The sequence below is a fragment of the Bubalus kerabau genome, chromosome 5 (genome assembly GCF_029407905.1).
Source record: "Bubalus kerabau isolate K-KA32 ecotype Philippines breed swamp buffalo chromosome 5, PCC_UOA_SB_1v2, whole genome shotgun sequence".
Taxonomy (NCBI): domain Eukaryota; kingdom Metazoa; phylum Chordata; class Mammalia; order Artiodactyla; family Bovidae; genus Bubalus; species Bubalus kerabau.
In genome coordinates this window covers 84,274,866-84,297,101 of record NC_073628.1, presented here as the reverse complement: position 1 = coordinate 84,297,101, position 22,236 = coordinate 84,274,866, and the positions used below count along the sequence as shown (strand labels likewise).

General features: G+C 57.3%; 1 protein-coding gene across 1 annotated transcript in view; it reads left to right on the top strand.

Moving 5' to 3' along the window:
* The window catches only part of ITPKB (inositol-trisphosphate 3-kinase B), a 104,945-nt gene extending 84,314 nt beyond the window's left edge, over positions 1 to 20,631 (top strand). Inside the window, exons 3-8 of the mRNA XM_055582042.1 lie at positions 6,369 to 6,468; positions 7,701 to 7,914; positions 12,610 to 12,814; positions 14,873 to 14,974; positions 16,521 to 16,592; positions 17,461 to 20,631. Of these exons, the coding sequence (XP_055438017.1) occupies positions 6,369 to 6,468; positions 7,701 to 7,914; positions 12,610 to 12,814; positions 14,873 to 14,974; positions 16,521 to 16,592; positions 17,461 to 17,676 (909 nt within the window). The 3' untranslated portion in view covers positions 17,677 to 20,631. The remainder of the gene's footprint in view (positions 1 to 6,368; positions 6,469 to 7,700; positions 7,915 to 12,609; positions 12,815 to 14,872; positions 14,975 to 16,520; positions 16,593 to 17,460) is intronic.
* Positions 20,632 to 22,236: the final 1,605 nt, after the last annotated feature.

The window sequence follows — 22,236 nt, the reverse complement described above, 5'->3', positions numbered from 1 at the left end:
CAGCCGATCCTGACAGCAGCTGAAGCATCCTGTGGGTAGGGTGGCTGGAGGCCCCCTCATGCCCTAGCCTCGGCTCTGGATCCCTGCTTTCCCGCCTTCATCTTTCTCCTCATCTCCACCAGTCCTTTTTGCCTGTTTGATGGCCCAGCTTTGAGGTCATCCGTTTAGTCCTTTCATTTGTCTTAAGGCAATGTTCCATGCAGCACGAGGCAGATAACTGGCTGGGGGAGCCAGCCGGAAGGCGGCATTTGCCCAAGAGCCATTAGCATCATTGGGAAGCTTGGAGTCTGGTTAAGATAAACACAGAATCAGAGACGCTGCCCAGGCTTCCTCCCTGGGGCCCCGGCAGCCCCACCGGCCAGTGGATCGTTTCCGCGTTGGGCTCTCAAGGGCTCTGGCTGATTCGAGTCCAGGCCAGAGTGGGGGTGAGGAGCAGCTTTCCTGGCCAGGGTTACCCCAGGCACTCTGAGGCTCCGTGTGCTGGGTGGAGGGGTCGCCTCTAGAGAGTAAACTCACATCTGCCCTGAGGCCTGGAATCTTCGGGCAAAGATGCGGAGGGAAAAGTGAGACAGAATGTGTTAGGCCCCAAGCCTTCCAAAGGCACCTAGTGGCTGGAGAGGGCTCCGTGCATGCTTGCCAGGTTCTGAAACTCCCTTTCCGGGTGACTTCTGTCACCTCAAGCTTGAAGAGGGTTGGGGTTTTGTTGTTGTTGGGTGTTTTTTTTTTTTTTTCTCCCGCTGCAATCCCTCTCCACATTCTCCGAATATTTGAGCTCCCGTCAAGTCAGGTATGAAGGCAGGGAACCGGCCAGAGCAGTGCCAGAACACCACATATCTCTTGAGTCTTAAAGGACCAGCCTCTGCCCGCTGGGGCAGGCTGTTTTCTGATCCTCCTGAACTACTCTGAGTGCATTAGGGTTCTGCGCCTTTTCCCGTGCAGCCAGAGTAGAGAACAAGACCCCACCTCTCACAGAGCAAGGTCAGGGCTGTAGCAAACGTCAGCAGAAGGCCCTCCTGTCCTGCATACAGGTAAGGAAACAGAGCAAAACCCAGACCAGTGCTTATTTAGCCCAGGTGTGCAGGCAGTCATCTAGGGATCTCTGGAGCCAGGTGGTCCAAGCCTACGAAAAACCTTACTTCCGATCTGCAGTTGACTTACATCCAGCACAGAATCAAGGTGAGAGATGTGTGCCTCTGCTCCCCCCCGCCCCCCTGCCATCCTGCTTGACAGGCCATCAGCTTTGTGGGGCTTGCTTTCCCCTTGCAATGCCGCCCAAGAACATCCCCAGTGCAGAATCCCAGCCACAGTCTAGGAACGATTGTCTGGTCTGATCTGACTCATGGGCGAGCCCAGTGTCACCTGGTGGCTAAGCTGGAAGTGGTTCCTGCCCAGCTCGAGTGAGACCTGTCTAGGGTTTTGGTGGTCAGTTGTGAAGTGTCTCCCAAAGACTCTGGGCCCCTCTGCTGAAGAAGCAGCCTGAACACCCCCTCCCCCTGAGCAGCCTCGTGCCCTGGCTGCCCAGGGGAACTGCCATGAAGAACCGTCCTTCCTGCCCGGTTTTCTGTCCCCGTCACCTCGTCCAGCATGCTCTGGGCTGGGAGGGGCCCTGCTTGTGGATAGACATTGCTGTTGGTATCTTGGTGTGGGGTTCCCAGGATGAACTGGCACCTGCGGCTGAGGGGGAGAGTGGAATGACTGGGAAGCAGTTCAACTGGTAAGATTCTTCATTTTCCAGAGGTGGACTCCCATCCACCATGGGGCTCTTTGAAGATGAGAAATGAGGCCGTAAAGGGCCCGGCCCAGCTCCTGTCACATAGTGAGAGCCCATAAGCAATGAGTCAGTGCTGGGGGAGGCTGGCGCCCATCCTGTTGCACGTCTAGGGAAATGAGCCCTCCTGGTGAGATGACAGACGATGCCAGCTTGCAGGCAGTTTCTGAGAGCCGTCCCCTTTGCTCCGTCATGCCCAGCAGACTGGAGGGGAACACCCCAGCTTATCCATTTAGTTAAGCCGGTTCCACACCTGCATGTGAGTAAGGAGTGCATCAGAGCTGAGCTTGCCTGAGTCAGCTAGCCAACTCCTCAGATTGACATGTGAGGATCCCGCTGCCCAGAGAGGTCAAGGGGGCGTGTCAGGCAGGTGGCGCTTCGGGGGCATTCCAGGGAGGGTCAGTGGAGGGTGTCCAGATAGCCCTGGTGACTGGGAAGTGATGGAGGACCGGAGCCAGCGAGATCAGCAGGCAGCCAGTGCTGCCCTGGAGGAGGGACCAGGCACCCTCGGCCACACCACTTTCAAGGCCTGTGAGGGCTGCCTGTGTGTCTGACATAGCTGGGCTCAAGAAGCTCGAGACCTGGGGCTGTGGTCTGATTCCAGTGACTGACGCTCTTGAGGCTCTCCCTGGAGAGAAAAGATGATCACCTCCTCGAGATGGAATTCTTCCAGATTGTCGGGCTGTTCTCCTGTCTTGCTGGCCTCCTGTCTTGGGTCGAGGGAGAGGCCTGGCCTCCACTTCTGAGAACTGTGGCTTCCTCCAGCGAGGGGCTCAGAGGGAGACTGCTAGCCCCCACCTGCCTTCTGGAACCAGCTGCCTGGGACATGGCTTCTACCTGGAGCAGGTGGTCCCTGGATGGGTGCTGGGGTCTCTGGCATCATCATAGGGGAACCGATTCTCTGCAACCTCCCACCTTTCTGTTTCTCTCCGCTTCTATGGGCTGAGGGTCGGGGGCCGTGATCACCCTGCAGCCTCCTTTCCTGGGCCTGGACCTGGACCGGGATCTGCTTTTCTGTTTAATGTTTGGCAGCGACCTTAGGCACGGCCCGGGTGCTGCTATTTAAAACCACAGGAAAATCCCCTACGTGCCGCTGCCAGCGCAGTTTAGAAATCCCCTGGTGTGCACACCCGGCCCAGTGGAATATTCCACCTTGGAAGGGGCGGGCTCTCTGGCCTTGGCCACGTGGGGCCCATTTTCACGTTGAAGAATTGCTTCCTTGTGGAGGAGGTGTGGGAAAAGGGAAGCTACCCAGAAAAAGGTCTCGTTTACTCAGAGCTTGGCCATGCTGGGAGGCTCTTGGGTCCCATAAGCCATCGGAGGACCCCTGCCCTGGAGCACCCTTCTCCTTTTTAGACCCCTGGACCTAGAGGTTTCACAGCTCAGATGCCTCCACTGGGCTGGACCTGGCTTTTCTCAGCCAGCATCAGTTCCCTCCTGCCTCCTGCGTCCCAGGCCCCCTGCCCAGTGGGTCCCAGTGGGTCCCCAAAGAGCTGCATCCCAACTGGGTGGGTCTGGCCCAGCCCCAGCTCCATGGCCTTTATTCTTTAGTAAACTTATCTCCAGACTGACTATTACTGGGGTGACTTCAAGGACACTCTTCCTTGAACTCAGACCACTAAGACTCTTCTACAAACGCCTCTGTGCCCTGTGAGCTCCTAATGGCTTTACCTCCTGGGACCAAAGGAAGCTACGTGTTATTCCCATTTTACAGGTAAGATAATAGGGCCTCAGGAAGGGTCCTACATGTCCCAGGTCAGTGAGGAGTGGATGGAGCCAGGACTCAGGCCCAGGGCAGCCTGTCTCCCCCACACCACAGTCCCCTGAGTCCAACCATTTCAGCCCGGCATCCAGAGCTGGTCTTGCCTACTCGTGCTTATCAACCACTGCTTCCAGCTCTCGTTCCCACCACACATGGCCCAGTTGCTCTAAACCCCGGTCCTGGGCCTCTGTTCCCACAGGCCCCGCTGCCTGCAGGAGTCTTCTGCCCCCTCGAGTCTGCCCCCAGACCGCCTCTGGGGGTCAGCCTTCCTTCCCAGCAGGCCTCAGGCATCCCCCACCCCCAGCCCCACCCTGGCAGCTGACACTCCTCCCTGGGTCTTCTGCTGTCACTACATCTGCAAACTGGGGCCTCTCGTCTTTCTCTGAGGGGCCTTGATCTTGGAATGTGAGAGGGGTTGTTTTTCAGAGTTCTAGAGTGTCCACATTGAGAAGGTGATGGCACCCCACTCCAGTACTCTAGCCTGGAAAAAATCCCATGGACAGAGGAGCCTGGTAGGCTGCAGTCCATGGGGTCACGAAGACTCGGACATGACTGAGCGACTTCACTTTCACTTTTCATTTTCATTCATTGGAGAAGGAAATGGCAACCCACTCCAGTGTTCTTGCCTGGGGAATCCCAGAGACGGGGGAGCCTGGTGGGCTGCCGTCTATGGGGTCGCACAGAGTCGGACACGACTGAAGTGACTTAGCAGCAGCAGCAGCAGAGTGTCCACAGGACCAAAGAGCATGGGGGACCAGTTGTCTATCTCTCCCTAGACAGATGAGAAAACTGAGGCCCCAAGAGGGTTTGTGAAGAAGGGCAATGTGGGGGGACTTCCCTGGTGGTCCAGTGGTTAAGAACCCAACTCTCAGTATGAGAGATGCAGGTTCAATCCCTGGTCAGGGAACTAAGATCCCACATGCCATGGAGCAGCTAAGCCTGCAAGGCCAAAAAAAAAAGTCAGTGTGGGTTTAGTCGACCTCTTATGGGGGAGTGGTATAGGATGGGGTCAGCTTAGCCCTGGTTGGAGAACACTGTACCCTCCCCCACCTCCGACCCGGCTCTGAACCTGTCGGATCCTTGTCCCCTCTGAGCTCTGTTGCAGGAGTGTGATCAGAAGATGGTGACCACTATGCGCTTGTCTTTTGGACCCACCTAAACGTCTATCCCCTGGGTCGAACACACCATCACTTGATTGGTTGTCTCATGTAACTAGATTTTCCCATTGCTGCCCTCATGCTTAGATAAGAAACACTGGCTTTCCTTAGCCTTCTTTGGTGATCTCCATCAGAAAGACCTAGGAAAAACACCCTTGTCGATGAGGCCAGCCCTTTGTCATGTGGCCTGGCAGAGCACTGCCCTCACTTAAGGATAGAGTAGGTCTTGACGGTAGAGCGAGGGTTTCTGGGATGGGGCAAACATTGCCAGGTTCATGTAGGGAAGAATTTTTCTCCTTAAACAGATTTTAACTTGAAAACTTGATGACAGAAGTAGCTGAGTCTCACCACGGAGAAAAAAAACAAAGGAGACCAATTTAACCTTGATTTACCCTTGGGGAGTCCATTCAGCATGCTTTGGGTGGCTGCTGGCAGACGGTTCAGGACAGGAAAGGAAGAGCTGCCTCTCCAGGGTGCCCTGTCCAGGCAGGACCCCCTCTTCTGCAGAATTCCCAACTTCCCCTTCCCAGCACAGAGTCTTGGGTTTACTGTCTGTGGTTTTGCTGGTTCAGGGATCCACTTCTCAGGAACTTGAAATGCTTCTCAGTTCACTTCTCATCACCCCCTTCAGGGGCTCAAGACACTTGATCTTCATGTCTACAACCCATTCTTATTAAAGTTCACTTAGGGATATTTTTATACAGAGAAATGTTTATTGCTGGGGATAAAAAGGATTTTTTTAAAAAGTAGTCATGTAGGTGAGGGTTTAAATGCTGCTGTGTTACTTACTTGTCTGAGGCTGGGGTTCTGCAAATCAAAACAATGATTACCATGCTTGCTGAGAAAATAAAGTAAGGTGCTCAATAAAGGTTAGTTCTCTTTTCTGCCCAAGGAGCCCCTCCTACACACACACACACACACACAGTTTTTATTTAAGAAATGTCCTGAGAAGGAGAAGTACAGTGGAGAGGGAGTCTCACGGGCTTGCTTGCAAGCCTCAAAGACTTGCTTGCAAGTCTGAAAGCCTTGGTGGCACTGCAGTCCCTGGGGAATTCCCTTTAAAGTCTCCTCACGCCTCTCATAGGCAAGAGCTGCCTCTGCTGCCACCGCCTGTGCCAGTGCAGAGTGAGATGGCACGCTGCCACGGGGCGACCATAACCTCTCTGGTCTTCCCCTTACAAGCCCTTGCTGTTGGGATGAGAGAGGTCATTTTCCAGAGTCCTAGAGTGTCCACTGATCCAAAGAGCATGGGTACCAACTAAACCCTCCCTAGACAGATGAAACTGAAGGCCCGAGAGGGGCACGAAGAAGGGCAGTGTGGGTTTAGCTGTCCCCTGACAGGGGCGTGGCATGGGATGGTCTCAGCCCTGGATAGAGAACCTCTGCCTACCCTGCCCTCTGTTCTCAGAGTGTGTCGGAGCCTGTCCCCTTGACTCGAGGTGTTTTGCTCAGCCTGTTTGTACAAAGGGGCAAAGCCCCCTAGATATATGCCACATAGATGTTGGAGGGGAGGACCTCGGAGGCTAGGTCCTCGGAGGCTAGGTCCTCGGAGCCACCTGCTTTGTGGGCGTGGCACTCACCTCTCGTCCTGTGGCCAGAGCTTACCTGGCTTTGAATTCATCCTAACCATAAAGTAGTAGTTCTGCTTCTAATGTTGAGTTTTTCGTTTGCTTGTTTCTAGAGCAAATCATGGAGGAAAATAAAAAACATGGTGCACTGGTCTCCCTTTGTCATGTCCTTCAAGAAGAAGTACCCCTGGATCCAGCTGGCAGGACACGCAGGTAGCTGCAGCTCTCCCGGGACGACTGGCTCTGGGGAGGCGACCAGCACATGGCGGGGGCGGCCCTGGATGTTCCGGGAGTTCAAGGTTCCGAACAGAGATGCTTTCCAAGAGAAGGGCCCTAACACTGCCTTGAAAATGCACATGACAATCGCCCTCTCCATACTGCGTCACCCCTTCACAGATCACACACCTCTCTCCCTTCAGTCTCTGTCTCTTTCGATCTCTTTCTTTCAATCTTTCATTTTAACTCAATAAAACAAAATCATCCGTCTTTTTAGCTCGCCTGCCATTTGTCACCCTGGACAAAGAGACAAAGCTAAATGCTTCCCCAAGTGCCTGTTGTATGCTCCCCTCACCATGCTCCTCGGGGTAACAGCATGAATGCAGATACAGTGTCTGCCCCAGAGGAGACTCGTAGCTGGTGGGAGAGACGGGCAGGTCACTCCATGAGTGTTAGACGGTGTGGAGTGCTGGATGCAGTGGCCAGGCCCTGGGCTAGCCATGAGGTCTCCAGGTGGCCCTCAGTGACAGGGGAGGGCATCTAGAGCTGTCTAGCCCACTAGCCGCGGCCCTTTGTCATGCATCATCCTTTGTAACGATGATCCATCCATCATCAGGGGGGTTTTCAGCGGCTGCCTGTGGACTTCACGGCAGTACAAGGTCTGACGTTTTTTTATATCCTCAACTACGTTGGCCTAGCTCAAGGCAGGCCGATGGACACCCTTCCTCAGTACTTGCCTGAGGGTGTGGCTCAGAAGTGTGGGGTCCACACTTCTCTGCCGGTCTCCCTGTCCTGGCACTAAGTCCCATCTTATCAGGGCTTCTCCACTGAGAGTGGAGACACCTTTGTGGCTGGGAAGGGTCATTGGTGGGGTGGGAGGTAGGAATCACATAAAGGGGGGTGCGTAGGTCCTGCCCAGACCTCTACTAGCCTTGCTCACCCTCCAGCTGTGAGCACTGCTCTGCTTCCAACTTCAGAGGAGGAGCCTGGGGTCTGGGAATTCAGGGAACCAGCCCAGAGTTGCCGTCTAGGTGTGGGGGAGACTGGGACTTGCCCTCACTCCCCTTAAAGGGCTCGTTCTGCCAGCAGAAACCTGGGCACATCCTAAGCCCTGTGCTTAGCCAACCCCACAGCATCCCGTGATGGAGGGGCGTGTGTGCCGGGGGGAAGGTCAGGGCAGGGAGGGCCCGGGCCAGAGACCCAGGGTCTCCTCCTACCTTGCTCCGCAGGGAGCTTCAAGGCAGCTGCCAACGGCAGGATCCTGAAGAAGCACTGTGAGTCGGAGCAGCGCTGCCTGGACAGGCTGATGGCCGACGTGCTGAAGCCCTTCGTGCCTGCCTACCACGGGGATGTGGTCAAGGACGGGGAGCGCTACAACCAGATGGATGACCTACTGGCTGACTTCGACTCGCCGTGCGTGATGGACTGCAAGATGGGCGTCAGGTGAGCCAGGCTTCTGGGGTGGGGCCGCCCACTCCTTGGCACCCAGCTGGCTGGCAGCAGATACTGGGCAGGGCGGTGGCTCAGGGATCCCAGGAGGCGGGGGCTTTCTGGGCGGTCCCTGAGGCCTCGTGTGTGCGAGGACGGGCCATAGGTCTGGGTGGACCCCACCCCGGTCATCTCGCATATGTGCGGAGGGGACAGGGAAGCTGGCTCTGCTCAGGACGACCTCTTTCCTTCTCCAGTGAGCCAGGGACCCAAGGGACCTGGAGGAGTGTGGAGCCTCCCCACGGAGAGGGCTGCCCATTTGGTCAGGCGGGATTGCTGGGGCGAGCAGCGGGGGCGGCTTCCTGTTGCATGGGTCACAAGGGGGGGCACCTGGAGTAGAGGCTCCTCTTACCCCATTCTCCCACTCCTGCTGCCTGCCCCCATGCTGGTGAGTGGAAAGAAGGAACTGGTCAGTAGATTGTGTTGATTTGCCAAAAGACTCAAGCCTGCCATAAGGGAGCAACGGAGAAGGAAGTCCAGGGGCACCAGAGGTCCTGACAACAGGCACCAGCTTGCTGCCTTCTGGGTTGGGGCTGGTAGTGGCCCCAGCCTGGCAGCTGCATGTTCCCGGGTCAGGGGCAGGACACATGGCCAGATGGGTATGTGGGCAGCCTGTATGTGGAGTTGGGTCCCGCCACCTGACCCCAGACCCTACCCAGACAGGAGACAGGAGGAGTGGGCTGGAGGAGACAGGGCGGCGAGCAGAGCCCAGAGGCCCCGAGACCTGGCTGCCGGCCCTTCTTTGCTGGTCGGGTTTTCCTCATCTCTCAGACTCTGAACATTTCATCTCAGGAGTCACCGAGTGGCTCCTTCTCCCCAGCAGGGCAGCGGGTGGGGAAGTCCCCGCAGGCCTCAGAGAGCCGCCCAGCTGCAGGTGCCGAGAGGAGGCGGCCAGACGCCGGCTCCTCCATCCCTCCCGCTGCTCGCTGGGGAGACCAGGCTCCCAGCCGCAGAGTTCACAGCTGGAGCCTGTGTTTGCTTTGGATGGTTTAAGCAGTTTTACTTCTTAAAAGAGGAGACTGAGAAAGAGGAGTGTGTGTGAGAGTGTGTGTGCATGCGTGCGTGCATGCAGGAGAGAAGCAGGCAAGCTGGTCAGTTTTCCTTCCCTCTTCATTCCTCCTGGGAGTTGTGTCATAAAATCAGACCCTGCAGGCTGGCTCAGTGTGTCCCCTTGGCATTGCCCCGAGGGCGGGGACGAAGGGGTCGGTAAGTATAGGTCCCAGTCTTTGCTCTGGCACTGTCCCCAGCCTCCCAGCCTTCTCCTCCCTCCATCCAGGGGTCTCACCATCTCCAGCCCACCGGGGAGGAAACAGAACATCCCTCCGTCCACCACTTGGCCACTGCTTTTCTCCAGAGTCTTAATTTCTGTGCCTGGAAGGCACTCGCGTGATGCACTAGGAAGTCCCTCTCAAGGGGAGACACATAAAAATTCTAATGGCTGTACAGTCAGACCACGGCCAAAATAAGTACACCCCGTGGGAAGAATGTGTGGCCAGCCAGTCCCAAAAGGCTGCCGGTGTGCCCGTCTGTTCCCTGGCAGGCTGGGGGGACAGGAGCCGCCCCCTCTCACCAGGGCTGCCCCCTCCCTCTGCCACCTGTCCCATTGCGGCCAGGGCTCTCGGGAGCCACCAGGAGGGCTGGGACACAGTTAGCTCAGTCCTGGGCGGAGCTTGGAGACTGAGAGTGTGGGCAAGTGAGGGCCCGAGTAGAGGGAAAGGGAAAGGTCTCCCCCAAACCAGTCCCCCTCCAGCCCCACCTTCCCTGTCTCCTGGGTCCTGAGTGTGGAGGGCCCTTCTGTGCTCCGAGTGTTGAGGACCTCTTACAGCCATCCTGGCAGATGGGCCTCGGGCCAGTCTCGGGCAGGAGCCCTTTGCCACCAGAGGCTAAGGGACTCGCCAGGGCCACGCAGCCAGACAAACACACCGCCCACCTCTGCCGCAGGCCTCTGACTGCCAGTCTAGCCTGGGCTGCAGCTTGGCCCTGCCCAGGGGCTCTGTGGTTGTCAGAGGGAGGAGGCTGGAGCCGGGGCCACCACAGACCCTGAATCCCCAGCAGGAGGGGCTCAGACTCATCACAGACTTGTCACTGTGATGGAAGGACGGATCAGCAGCCTGAGCCTCAGCCGCGGTGGAGCCCGAGGAACGGATGGAGGCAACTGTGATGTCCTAACAAGGGGCGTTCTTGGGACCCCGGTTCCACAAGGACACAGGCCTGCTTTGCTCTAGGGAGTTTTCTTCAATTTAACCTGTAACTCTGTGTCTGGAGAATCAGGAGTGTCTTCCTGATGTTCGGGCCAGAGACTGGCAGGCAGAGACCGAGCTGCCTGTAGCGCCTCTGCCCTTGTGGAAGCAGGTTAGAGAGGGTGGTGGGAGTGGGTGGCTTTGGTGTGTCACCTGTTGGCTCGCCACGGGCCGGCTGCCTTCCTGAGAGGAGCCCTCCCTCTGCTTCATCTTGTGGCTTCGCCCCTTGGCCTCTGCTCCTCCACGTGACATGGAGGCTTGACCTTCCTGCGGGGGTGGGCGAGGTGGGCTGGGCCAGTGTCAGGACACCCTCAGTGGACCCCTGACCCCACCACCCGGCTCATGACCCTTGTGGGCATTTGCCCAGCCCCTTTCCTCCCTGGAAGGTGAGCAACTCTGCCCAGATTGAACTGCGCAGGTCCCTTTTCGAAGAAAGCCCTTTGTGGAAAGGGATTTGACATTGAGGCTTGCTTCCTGTTTAAGGAGTTACTGAGAAATCTTTGCAGAAGTGCACCCATCCACCCACCCTGCAGGCCCCTGCAGTGCACTCAGGAGCATTGGGATGGCAGCCCCTTCCACACCGCACACACAAATACACACAAATACACACACGGGCCAGCACGACACAAGTCGACACAGAAGCCTCCTGCTCACAGCCTCTGCCCTGAAGCTCTCATCATCACTGACCTGGCTCTGTACACGGTAGTGTTTGTGTGCATGGGCGTACATATAGTGGTGTGTGTATGCATGTGTGTGTGTATAGAGGGCATAACCAAGGCAGACCACCTCCTATGGTCTTCATCATTCCCTGTGCTGTGCTTAGTCACTCAGTCATGTCCCACTCTTTGTGACCCCATGAACTATTATAGCCCGCCAGGCTCCTCTGTCCATGGGATTCTCCAGGCAAGAATTCTGGAGTGGGTTGCCATGCCCTCCTCTAGGGGATCTTCCCAACCCAGGGATCAAACCTAGGTCTCCCACATTGCAGTGGATACTTTACTGTCTGAGCCACCAGGGAAGCCCAAGAACACTAGAGTGGGCAGTCTATCCCTTCTCCAGAAGAACTTCCTGACCCAAGAATCAAACCGGGCTCTCCTGCATTGCAGGCAGATTCTTTACCAGCTGAGCTACCCAGGAAGCCCTCGTCACTCTGGAAGGTCCTAAGTGACCAGGCCCAAGTTCACACCCAAAGATTTGCTTCTTTCAAGAGTTGGTCCGGTGGTTCTGGTAACTTTTTAATAGATTTAGATTTGACTAGTGTTTTCTGGGTCCCGCACTGGCAGGTTGGAGGTGTGGTGGGTGGCTGTGGAGCAAAGCCCCCGGGGACAGATGGTGAGTGGAGGCCAGGCTGGTTGTCACAGGCCACCGTGTGGGCAATGCCCACCCACACTGGCCTGGGGAGGAAACTTCCCTCTACTCAACTGACGCTGCAGATTTCTGTCTCAGGAAGGGTCACAGACAGCAGCTGAGCTCGTTGTGGGAGGTGACGGGGAGTTTGAAATAGGAGCAGGGAGGAGGGTGGGCGTCTGATGTGCAGCAGGGGGGTGACTCACCCCATTGGCCCTGGGGGTCAGGGAGGCATCCTGGGGCCAGGAATTCAGTGCCAGGCTGCCCAGAGACTGTAGCGTCCCTGCTTCTGTTATGTCCTCTGGTTTCTAGGGGACCCCTGCCAGTTGGGCCTGCAGGCTTCGTCCCCGCCCCACCCCCAACACCTGTGCAGAGGGCGCGGTGGTGAAACAGTTTGCTTAACTGTGTCTTCTCAAGGCCTGGTGTCTGAGAGGCAGGAAGAACCCAGCATGTCTCTTCTGTAGCAAAACGGAGCCCCGAGGCTCCCCTCTCCTCCCCACCGTCATGCTTCTCCCTCCAGCACTGTGGCTCCTTCAGAGACCGCCTTCTGGCCTGGCCTTTTTACTCAAGAAGGTGTTCCCTCTTCAGAGAGAGCCCTCAGGATCACCAGGGAGATGGACAGGGTAGAGGGACAGAACATGCTTCCAGACCCATACAGGTTCTGGCTTCTGAAGCCCTTGCTTCTTGGGAGGGTCCCAGGCAGACGTGGGGGGCGGGGAAGCTGGGCTCTGAATGGACCTGCCTTCAGCCCCCTCCCCATCCTTACCCCAGCAGGACGAGCTCCCAAGCTGCCCTGCCTGCTCCTCCCCTGCTGGTCCTGTGAGCTTCCCCGAGAAGGAAGAGCTCCTTGGGCTTTGTCAGGCCTTCCCAGTGGTCCCGGAATGAAGTTGCCCCTGTTAGGCAAGGCTGCCCCGGTCTCTGTCAAGAGCCAACCCCAGCCCAACCCAACATGTGCCTGCCCTGGGTGAGCCTGGCTTGGCCAAGCTGACTGCAGCCCTTGGGCAAGGCGCCAGTGGGCCTTGGTCCAGCCAGCGGCCCTCATGTGGCCTCCCTTGCCTCGTAGGACCTACCTGGAGGAGGAGCTCACCAAGGCCCGGAAGAAGCCCAGCCTCCGGAAGGACATGTACCAGAAGATGATTGAGGTGGACCCAGAGGCCCCGACAGAGGAGGAGAAAGCCCAGCGGGCCGTGACCAAGCCACGGTACATGCAGTGGAGGGAAACCATCAGCTCCACGGCCACCCTCGGGTTCAGGATCGAGGGCATCAAGGTGAGGACGGCCAGCTGGGGCCTGAAGCTGCCTGAGCCGCCCAGCTTCTGGATGGGAAAGGACTGGGTCCTTGGATTCCACCACCATTCACCCCAGGGGTCCTTCAGAGACTGTAAGATTCCTCCCAGTATAGAGCCAGGGCACAGGCAGCCAGCGTTTGGGGAAACTGGCCTTCTCCTTGGTCTGAGGTGGGGTGGCCATGGAGGGAGCTGGGGCCTCGGAGCAGGGGTGCCTTCTAGCTCTGCCCAGCAGTAAGCGCTCTGCCAATGACCCTGCCTTCAGTCCAGACCATGCCCGGCATTAAGTACCCACACAGCAGGGCCCTGCCTGGATGCCAGGGCTGGGAGCTGGCTCATTCTGCCCAAGGTCCCAAAATGAGGACTTTCAGTGAGATGCAGGCAAGGGAGGGAGCCCGCTAGCTGCTTTGACATCCTACTCGTCTGCCCAGGCGGGCAGGACTAGGCACTGTTCCATCCGGGTCACCAAACACCTCTGGGGAGCCTGCACCGAGGCCACCCCTCAACTTCCAGGCCACCTCATTCTCCTTTCTTTCCCCTTCACTCATTTGAGTAGGGCCTGAGAATGCTCTCCCCAGAGCCAGGCTCCCAGACGCTGCCTTTGCTGTTGGATCTGGGCGTCTGCTCAGACGTGCGTTTCGCCCCAAGCAGCATGGTGTGAGGTGCTGGCCCCTCAGTCTCAGGCAGCCATTCCTGTCAGTGGAGGACAGTCCCTGAGCGTTCTTGGGTTTCTCTTCTCTGTCCATTCTTGGCTCGTGTTGGCCGGCCCTTGCTCAGAGTAGGGCATGACTCCCGAGCAAGTGAAGCCAGGGCAGCCTCCTTGCAGATGGCATTCGGTGGAAGTTTCTGCTGGGCAGTGGCCCCTGGGACAGCTGCTTTACGAGCTGAGAAAGCCACTTGCCCCTCCCCTGTCTTCTGAAATCAGCTGTTGCTGTTTTTGCGTCCAGTGTTGTTATATGCACATCCTCTTCCTCTCAGCGCTCCTTTTCCTCTCTGGACCTGTCTGAAGCAGTCTGCTTTCCCCTTTACCTCTCTCTCCATCTCAAGCTGGATCTTCTGGTCTGTCTGTTGTCTAGCTGTGTGGCAGCAGCCCACAGCTTCTCGGGCTCTGAGAGAAGCCAGCTGCCTTCACCAGCTCTCCACCAGCCTCTCCCCTCCCTTAGTCCAGGAAAGGCCCCCCGCAGAGGCCCTCTGTGGGGTGGGGAAGGCCCAGCCACCGCTCTCTCCCTCTGCCCAGGGTTCTTGCAGAGGCAGCCACAGTGCCTTAAGCTCAGCTCCTGGGGTGCACAGACCCATGTCTGGGGGCTCCTAGGAGAGCCATCCTTTCTCACTCTTTGATCTTAAAGAACAGATTTCCTCATAGAGGTGCTAATTAAGCCTCACGTGTTGCCTGGTCTGCCTGGAACAGACATAGCACCGGGCTTAGGAAATGGACCCATTTCGTGTGCTGGGCGGGGCTGGGAGCCGGGTGGGCTGTTAAATCTCGGCTTTCAGGGAGCCTAAGTCAGAGACCTGTAATTACAAAGGGAATCTGAACGTGGGGCAAGGGGCTTCCCTCTCCTGTGGGGAGCAAGGGCGTCCCTGGGCAGCAGGGACCTTCTGGCACCTAGGTTCCACGGTGCCAGCACCCTGGGCCTCTAGGGGCAGCAGAGGCCCGTGCGGCTCCCTCAGAGCCCCGCTGCTCACACTCGGGACCCTCAGGATGGGCAGCTCTCACGGCCCTGCTCCCCCAGCTTGGCCCAGGTGCCCCTCAGGCTTCCAGGCCTCCCTGATACTCTTCCTCTCTCTGAGACTCTGGTGCTACCCGCTCCCTCTCCTCAGCCAGGGCCCAGGTCAGGCGCCCCTCTGCTTTGCTGTCCCACTAACCGCCCCGTGCCTGGTCAGTCCAGCGCCTGCCTCCTGGTGCTGCACGCGGGCGCCTCACTGCCTGGGGGTCAATTTGGGGCTCCTGGCTCTGAAGCATGGGGTGGGGGAATGAGTGCAGTGCCCACCTGCGGGCTGTCTGCTGAACTGCCTCCCGGGTGGGTGTCCTTCTTTTCAGAAAGAAGATGGCTCTGTGAACCGGGACTTCAAGAAGACCAAAACGAGGGAGCAGGTGATTGAGGCCTTCAGAGAATTCACTAAAGGAAACCCAAACATCTTGGTGAGTCAGGTGCCCCCGGCAAAGGGGGCTGGGCCCTCTCTGGGGGTGCTTGCCCAGCCCAAGACTGAGCCGTGGTACCCATGCAGAAAACCCTGGCCCCAAACTTCTGCTTGGAAGGTGGAGAGGGAGATGCTGTGGTTGTCAGCCTGTCAGTGGGTGAACATGCGCTTGTTTTTTCCCTTCGCCAGAAACTCAGCTCCCCAGAACGTCTCCATCCCCTTCAGAGCAGCCCTTTCCAGCACTGTATTCCTCTAGCGCCACCCCCCCCCCCCCGCCCTCCTCTGCCTGCCAGGTATTACACCAAGTGCTCACCAAACCCTCAGAGCAGCCGCCTGAGGCTTGGCATCCTTGCCCCCATTTTACAGATGAGGAGACTGAGTGGTCAAGGGCACACAGCAAGGAAAGCAGGGGCCTGGCAGCCTGCTGGTCCCTGCACTCCTAGGCCTGGCCAACCCTCCACTAGGCTGAGACCGAGGGACGGAAGTCTGCGGGGGACGGAGGGTGAGATGTCACATCACCCTCCCCAGCAAGAACTGACAGGCTCTCTGAGCCTGAAGGTGTGGGTGGCATAAGTTCGTGACAGATGACTTCATTTGCTGTAGGCAGGCTGGACAGATGCTCTGAGCACTGGGATCATGTGAGGTAGGGCGTGTTGAGCCCCCACAGCCCAAGGACAGGGCACCCTGTGACAATCAGGGCCTTGACTACACCAGGGAGGTGGGCCCTGGAGCCCTCCTGAGAGGCACCTTCTCCTGCATGGGCTCGCCAGGACTGCTGAGCAGGAGGGCTGGACCCAGACAGCCCTTCTCCAAGGAGACTCAGCACCGGCTGGTACTGGGCAGTCTCCCTCCCGCCTTTTCCAGCCGAGAGACTTCGGCCTGTGGTAAGAGCTGAGGCTTCAGTCATGGGACAGGTGCCCCAGCTCAGCAGAGCTGCTTCAGAGTGCATGGTGCCCGCGCCTGGACAAGAGGAGTTTATTCCTGGCGCTGAGCCCCAGGCTGGCACTGCTGCACATGGGCATCGAGGGGACCCTGTGTGCTTGTGTGTGACGGGCTTCCCTCCTCGCAGCCCCCCAGGAGGGTGGATGCCCCAGGGCCAGCACATCTCTGTGGAGAAGCCACGGGCAGAGAGATTTGTGGCTTTGGCTCTTTTATGCTGTTCTTTTCAAAAGTTCAGGGCACTGAAGTTTGTGTCAGGAAGTTCGCACCATGGCAACCGGGCTCCCTGGGTGCTGCCTCCACACGGCTGGCATTCCAGAACAGACTTCACCCCTGTGCGAGGGGCTCCTGGAACTGACTCCCCTCCACCGCAGCACCTCCTGTCACGAAGCAGTGTGGAGTAGAGGGAGCGTGGGACCAGGGCCCCAGCTGCCCTGCCTTCATAGGGCCTCAGTTTCTTCATTTCTAGATGAGGAGCTTGAAATTATCAGAGTGTGAGGACCCTCTCATGCTGACAGTCAGTGACTCTTAACAGGCTAAAGGACACCTAACCCCACCACACCACCTCCCCGATATATTTAAAAATCTGGGCATCTTTCTGTTCCCAGATTGCCTACCGGGACCGGCTGAAGGACATCCGGGCCACCCTGGAAATCTCTCCCTTCTTTAAGTGCCACGAGGTAGGTGTCAGGCGTTTGTCCTCAGGGGCGGAGACCTGTGCTCTGTGTGGTGGGCCAGACCTTGGGGCGCGCCTGCCTGAGTTGTGGGCCTGCCCCCCACGCTAACAGACCTGCTCCCAAAGCCCGAGGGCCGTCCTTAGGCTGACCGCAGCCGGGTCAGGCCCCTCACTCCACCTGGGAACCACAGTGCAGCCATCTGCCAGGCTCCCCGGGACGGCCATGGGGCCTGTGAGCTGTGGTCCCGTCACCCTCTCCCTCCCGACCACGGGGGCTCCTCCGTTCTGAGTGGCTGTGGCAGGACTTGGGTCTCCCACACCCGAGAGTCTCTTGAGCCGCTGGAGTAGCCAAGAAGCCCTCCATCACCAACCCAAGATCTTCAGGAAAGGCAGGCAGATCCCAGGGTACCACTCTGGAGTAGGGCTCCTGCCTTCCTCTGCGGGCAGAGGGCAGCACACAGGGAGCCTGAGAGAGAGAGAATTTGGGGATTGACAGCAGTACCCGGAGGGGTTCATAAGACCCTGACTTGCTGGGGAGCCCAGGCCCATGTACGAGCACGCGCGCGCGCGCGCGCACACACACACACACACACACAGGGTCTACCATCCTGGACATTCCTCCCTGGCTCTGTTCACACTGTGGGTGGTCTTGTTCTGGATCCCATGTACTCTGCCCTGGGCATGGCCACCCTCCTGGGCTCTGCTGCCCAGGAGAGAATGGGGGAATGGAGCCGTGGGCTCTGGGCCTCACCTGAGTGCAGCTCTGCCCACTTCACACTGAGGTCTCCGGCTTTCCCGAGCCTGGTCTGCAGCAGGGTGAGGTCAGGGTGGGGCCTGGCCCTTCCCGGCCTCATCTCCTTGCTCCCCTCCAGGTCATCGGCAGCTCCCTACTCTTCATCCACGACAAGAAGGAACAGGCCAAGGTGTGGATGATCGACTTTGGGAAAACCACGCCCCTGCCCGAGGGCCAGACCCTGCAGCACGACGTCCCATGGCAGGAAGGGAACCGGGAGGACGGTTACCTCTCGGGCCTGAACAACCTCATTGACATCCTGACAGAAATGTGCCCCAGTGCCCCGCTCGCCTGAGGCCCCGCCTCACCACCACCCTGGCCTCTTCTCGCCCTTGCTTTCCTTCTCCTTCTGAATTTTCCCTTCACTCCCCCACTGGGTGCAAGCCCCAGAACTGACCCTCCTGATCGATTGGCACTACAGGACACTTTGTAGAAGAGATGTGATTTTCTAATTACTTCCTAATTGAAGGGCTTGGAGCCGGGGTTTCCACTTTCTTTGTCAGTAGGATCTCCTACTAGCAGAGAAGTGCCCAAACCCAGGGATGGCCACCTGCTGGGAGGCCAGTAGGGTTTAGAGCTGGGGGGAGGCTCAGGCAGCCATGGAGTTCCTGGCTCCAGAGGGGACCCTAACAGAAGAGTACCCCAGCCTCTGGGCAGGTTACCTGTGGGGGCCTGCTGCCCCCTGGTGGCTGGTGCCGGTGATGGCACTGTTAGGTGTGGCCCGCTTCTGCCTTACCCTTTGGGGATGGGCTGACTGTTGCTCTGGACGTGGGGGCCTGCTGCCAGGCTTTCTGGTATTTGGGGCACAAAACCATGTCGGCCATGAGTAAAAGACTCTGCTTATCAGCTGAGGGACTCCCAGAGATGCCCTGGTGGCCTTTGTAGGTCTGCCAAAGCAGGGACCCCTCCCATTGGGTATTGAAACACCCCAGCACTGGGATAGATCCAGGATCCAAAAGTCCCAGATCCAACTTGACTGTGCTCTTGACATTGAGCTTCCTGGGAGGGCGCAGGCAGGAGCTTTGTTCTTTCTTCTGTGGTCTTGGCATGAATTCAGGGGGACACTCTGCAAACCTGAGCTTTCAGAGCTGTCCTCTGACCCCCAGGGCCTTCCACCTGTGCCTCCCACTCTCCTCCTTACTTTGAGTGGTCCTGAGGGCTGGATGGCAGCGGGCCAGAGCCCAGGCAGCCCCAAGGGAAGAAAGAACCTGCAGAGGACACTCCTGTCCTCTCACCTCCCCACTTCCTAGTGCCAGCTGGTCCCCCTGATGCACACCTGGGGCTCTCATGAAACCCAGAGTGTCCAGCAGTTAGGGGGCAGAGCTTCAGGCCAGTGCTGAGCAAGGACGAAGCAGGACATTGGCTCACTGGCATAATTTTCCCCCTGAAATAGCAGCCTGGAGGGCTTAGACCAATTTCCCAAATGTGCTGTGGGCAGCTTCCAGAATATGTGGAAGGTGCCAGGCATCTCTTCCTGGGGTTACTAGGTTGTTTGAAGATTCATAGGGAACCACTTGTAAGCCTTATTTTAGTTGTAAAACAAGTAGGTCTGTATTATTGAGAAGGATGTAAATCTTGCATGACTTTTAAAGAACAAAACTCCAGCTCTGTGGCCGTTTGGTACTGTGGCCCAGGTGCTGCTGCAGGAGGTTGGACCCATTGCTCTGCAGGGAGATGCTCCAGGGACACATGAAGTGGATGTGTCCCCAGGTGTGTGTACCTGGAGGACCAGTCCACAGGGAGGGCTTCCTGGGCTGCCCGCTGTCACCCCAGGGTCTCTGGGGGAACTGTCAACTTGCCCACGTGACTTACGTTTCCCTTTTCATCCTGGGTGAGTGACAGTTGGTGGGGGCGGAGGGTGGGACACACGAGGATGTGTAAGTACAGATTTTAAAAAAGGAAATCACTTTTCAACTTCCTGGCTCTTGTTCAAAACAGCAGTGAGCTCCCGTGTGGGCTGACTTGCTAAAGGTCACACCCCCGCCCGGCTGAGCACTAGAGAGCTCGTGACACCACCTGACCCTAGAAGGCAGAAGCGCCAAAGTCAGCTCAGGGTCTGGGAGCTGTGGTCAGCTGGGTCAGAAGGGACCCCAGGGGTCTCTGCTGCAACTGTCTGGGAGGGTCTGGGACATCATGAATTCAGATGTAAAGCCCCACTAGGGGCTGGTCGAGTTACCCTCATTCTATCTATGAAAAAAAGTTTGCTAAAGCAAAATAATGCTATGAACAAAAACTACAGGGGATCAGCTTAATCAATTGAAGAGAACAAACTTTCCAAGCACTTTAAGCAGACGCCAGTTGTTTGCAAACAGTGTGCTAATATACAAGTGATTTGTTCATTAAAGGTGCCCCAGAGGCCCTCCTCTTGGCAATTCTTTGCTTTGGGTGACACGTATATACGTGAATGGTAGAAAGCGGTATCTCTGTGGGGTTATTCTATTACCTAGGGGTTTGAGGGGTTTGTATTTCCCATGCTACTCCTGCACACCTCCTCTCTTGCACCCCATTCCCCCCGCTGTCCCCCCACTCCTCCGTTGTCCAAGCGGGCTGGATGGATCCTGGAATGGGATTCAGGCAGTCTGCAAACCTCCCCCAGCCAGCCCGGTCCAGGTAGGGACCCCCTGGGTCCTGGCCCTGCAGGTGTCAGGAGGGAGGGCCGAGGTGTGCACACCTGCACACAAGTGAGTGGGTGGCCCCGTGGGGCTCCTGGGGTTCAGCACTGCTCAGCAGTGGAGGGGGGTTCTCAACTGCTTGTCCCAAATGTGCTTTTAGTATCATGTAAGAGGTTTTTAAGTTATATTTATTTTGTGGATTTTTCAATTGCACAAAACACTAAATCTGAGAGGCTGGATGCTATTTCTCCTTTAAAGCTCTGCCTTCTTTCTGAACGTCTTTTCCCACCCAGTGGAAAAAGCCCGGATGTAGCCTTGGCCACTGCCCCCCTCCCCTCCCAACTCCCCATGGACTCTTTCCACCGCTAGCTGTATTTAGCTTTGAGTTTCTCTGCGTCTGGTCAACCCCCATGTGTATATAACCCAGGCCCTTGCTTGGGAAGAAGCGAGGTGCTCACCCCCTGCCAGTGCCTTTTTCTGGAGAAGAAGACTCCCCCGGCTGTTCTCCTTCCCTCTGCACCCCTCTCCGCGCCACACCTTTGGAGAAAACTGAGCTGTTACAGACCCCCGCAGCGTGCCTGCCAAACAGACTTTACACGCCCTGTGCCTTCCTGAATAAAGGCCCTGGAGACCATGGTGCTGGGCGCCATCTGTGTACTGTCCCTCCCGCCCCACGTCCTTGAGGGGTGTCTGGGGGCGGGGGCAAGGGTATCTTTGTAAGTTGGAGGATCCAGTGGGGCTCTGACAACTCCCAGGTGTGGGGGTCAGATTGGGTCATATTTTAATCGGCAAAGGGTTTTAAACACTTTTCAAAACTCTTTTCTACTCTTCCCATGAAAACTTCACATAGTATCTCAGGGACGAAGCCACAGTCTGCTCCCCCCCGGAGCTGGCAGAGTTGCCAGCAGCCTTTGCTTATGCAGCCTGGCTCTGGGTGCTCGCGTCTCTAGTCCCCTTGGATCCCGGTATTGGCTCCATGAGTAAAGCTGTATAGTCTACCAGTGGGGAAACTGAGGCTTAGAACAAACACCTTGCCCTGGGTAATAAGTGGGAAGCAGGGATTCAGATCCAGAATTTGCCTGTTTTCAAAACCAATTCTGTCTTCTCCCTCCCTGGGAGGACGTCTGGAGGGCAGAGAGCTTGTCTTGTCTTTGTCATGCATCCCAGGCACTGAGCACCAAGCCTGGCACATAACAGCCGCCCAGCGAGCGTTTGGTGGGCTAATGCACGGCCGTGGGGCTGGGTTGGCCGAGGAGGACCACTGAGAGCAGGAGCCCTGGCAGCACATCAAGGATTCGCCGTGCCCTTCCCTTCAGGCCTCTCCCAGCTCTGGATTGCTGGCGGCTTCATTTGCAGAATCCAGCATTCTGTATCCAGGGGGCTGGTTCATCCTTATCATTTTGAAAAATTACAGGACAAAAGCACAAAACAGCCACAGTGCCTTTGCACCTTCTGTCCCTCCTGGCTGGACTGCTCTCCCCAGGTTATCCCGTGGTAACTGTGCTCATTCTCACGCCTGTATCTCATTCCTGTCCCTGCCCCACACTAGCTCTGTGGGCTCCAACCAGGTTCATCCCAACTGCTTCCTGCCCTTCCTTTCCTCTCAGCCCAGAGCCCTGGGACGTGCCCATGTGCCTGTGTAACCCTGAAGTCTGGGGAATTTAACAGTCCCCCTTCCCGTGGTACAAACCTTTCCCCAGTGGGAGACAAGCACAGGTCACTAGGTCCCTGCACCTTCACCACACACCCACCTGCCTGATGGATGCAGCTCCCCAAAGGTCCTATCAGATCAGACCAGCAGCTGGTCTTCATTCTGACAAAGAAGCTTCATTGGAGAAAACTGAGCTGTTCCAGACCCCCGCAGCGTGCCTGCCAAACAGACTTTACACGCCCTGTGCCTTCCTGAATAAAGGCCCTGGAGACCATGGTGCTGGGCGCCATCTGTGTGCTGTCCCTCCCGCCCCACGTCCTTGAAGGGTGTCTGGGGGCGGGGGCAAGGGTATCTTTGTAAGTTGGAGGATCCGGTGGGGCTTCATGCTGACAAAGAAGCAGGAAACAAGCCTCCTCCTCAGGCTTTGCTCCCTGGGGAACCTCAGCAGAGATAACCATCCTTTAGCTCTTGGCTCCCATGTTAACTCCTTGGAAAAGTCTCTGACCCCCTGGCTAAAGCAAGCGCACCCCAGCCACACTCATCTCCCACATGCTGCTCAGTGTTCCAAACCATCTACAGGACTTGGGGTCTG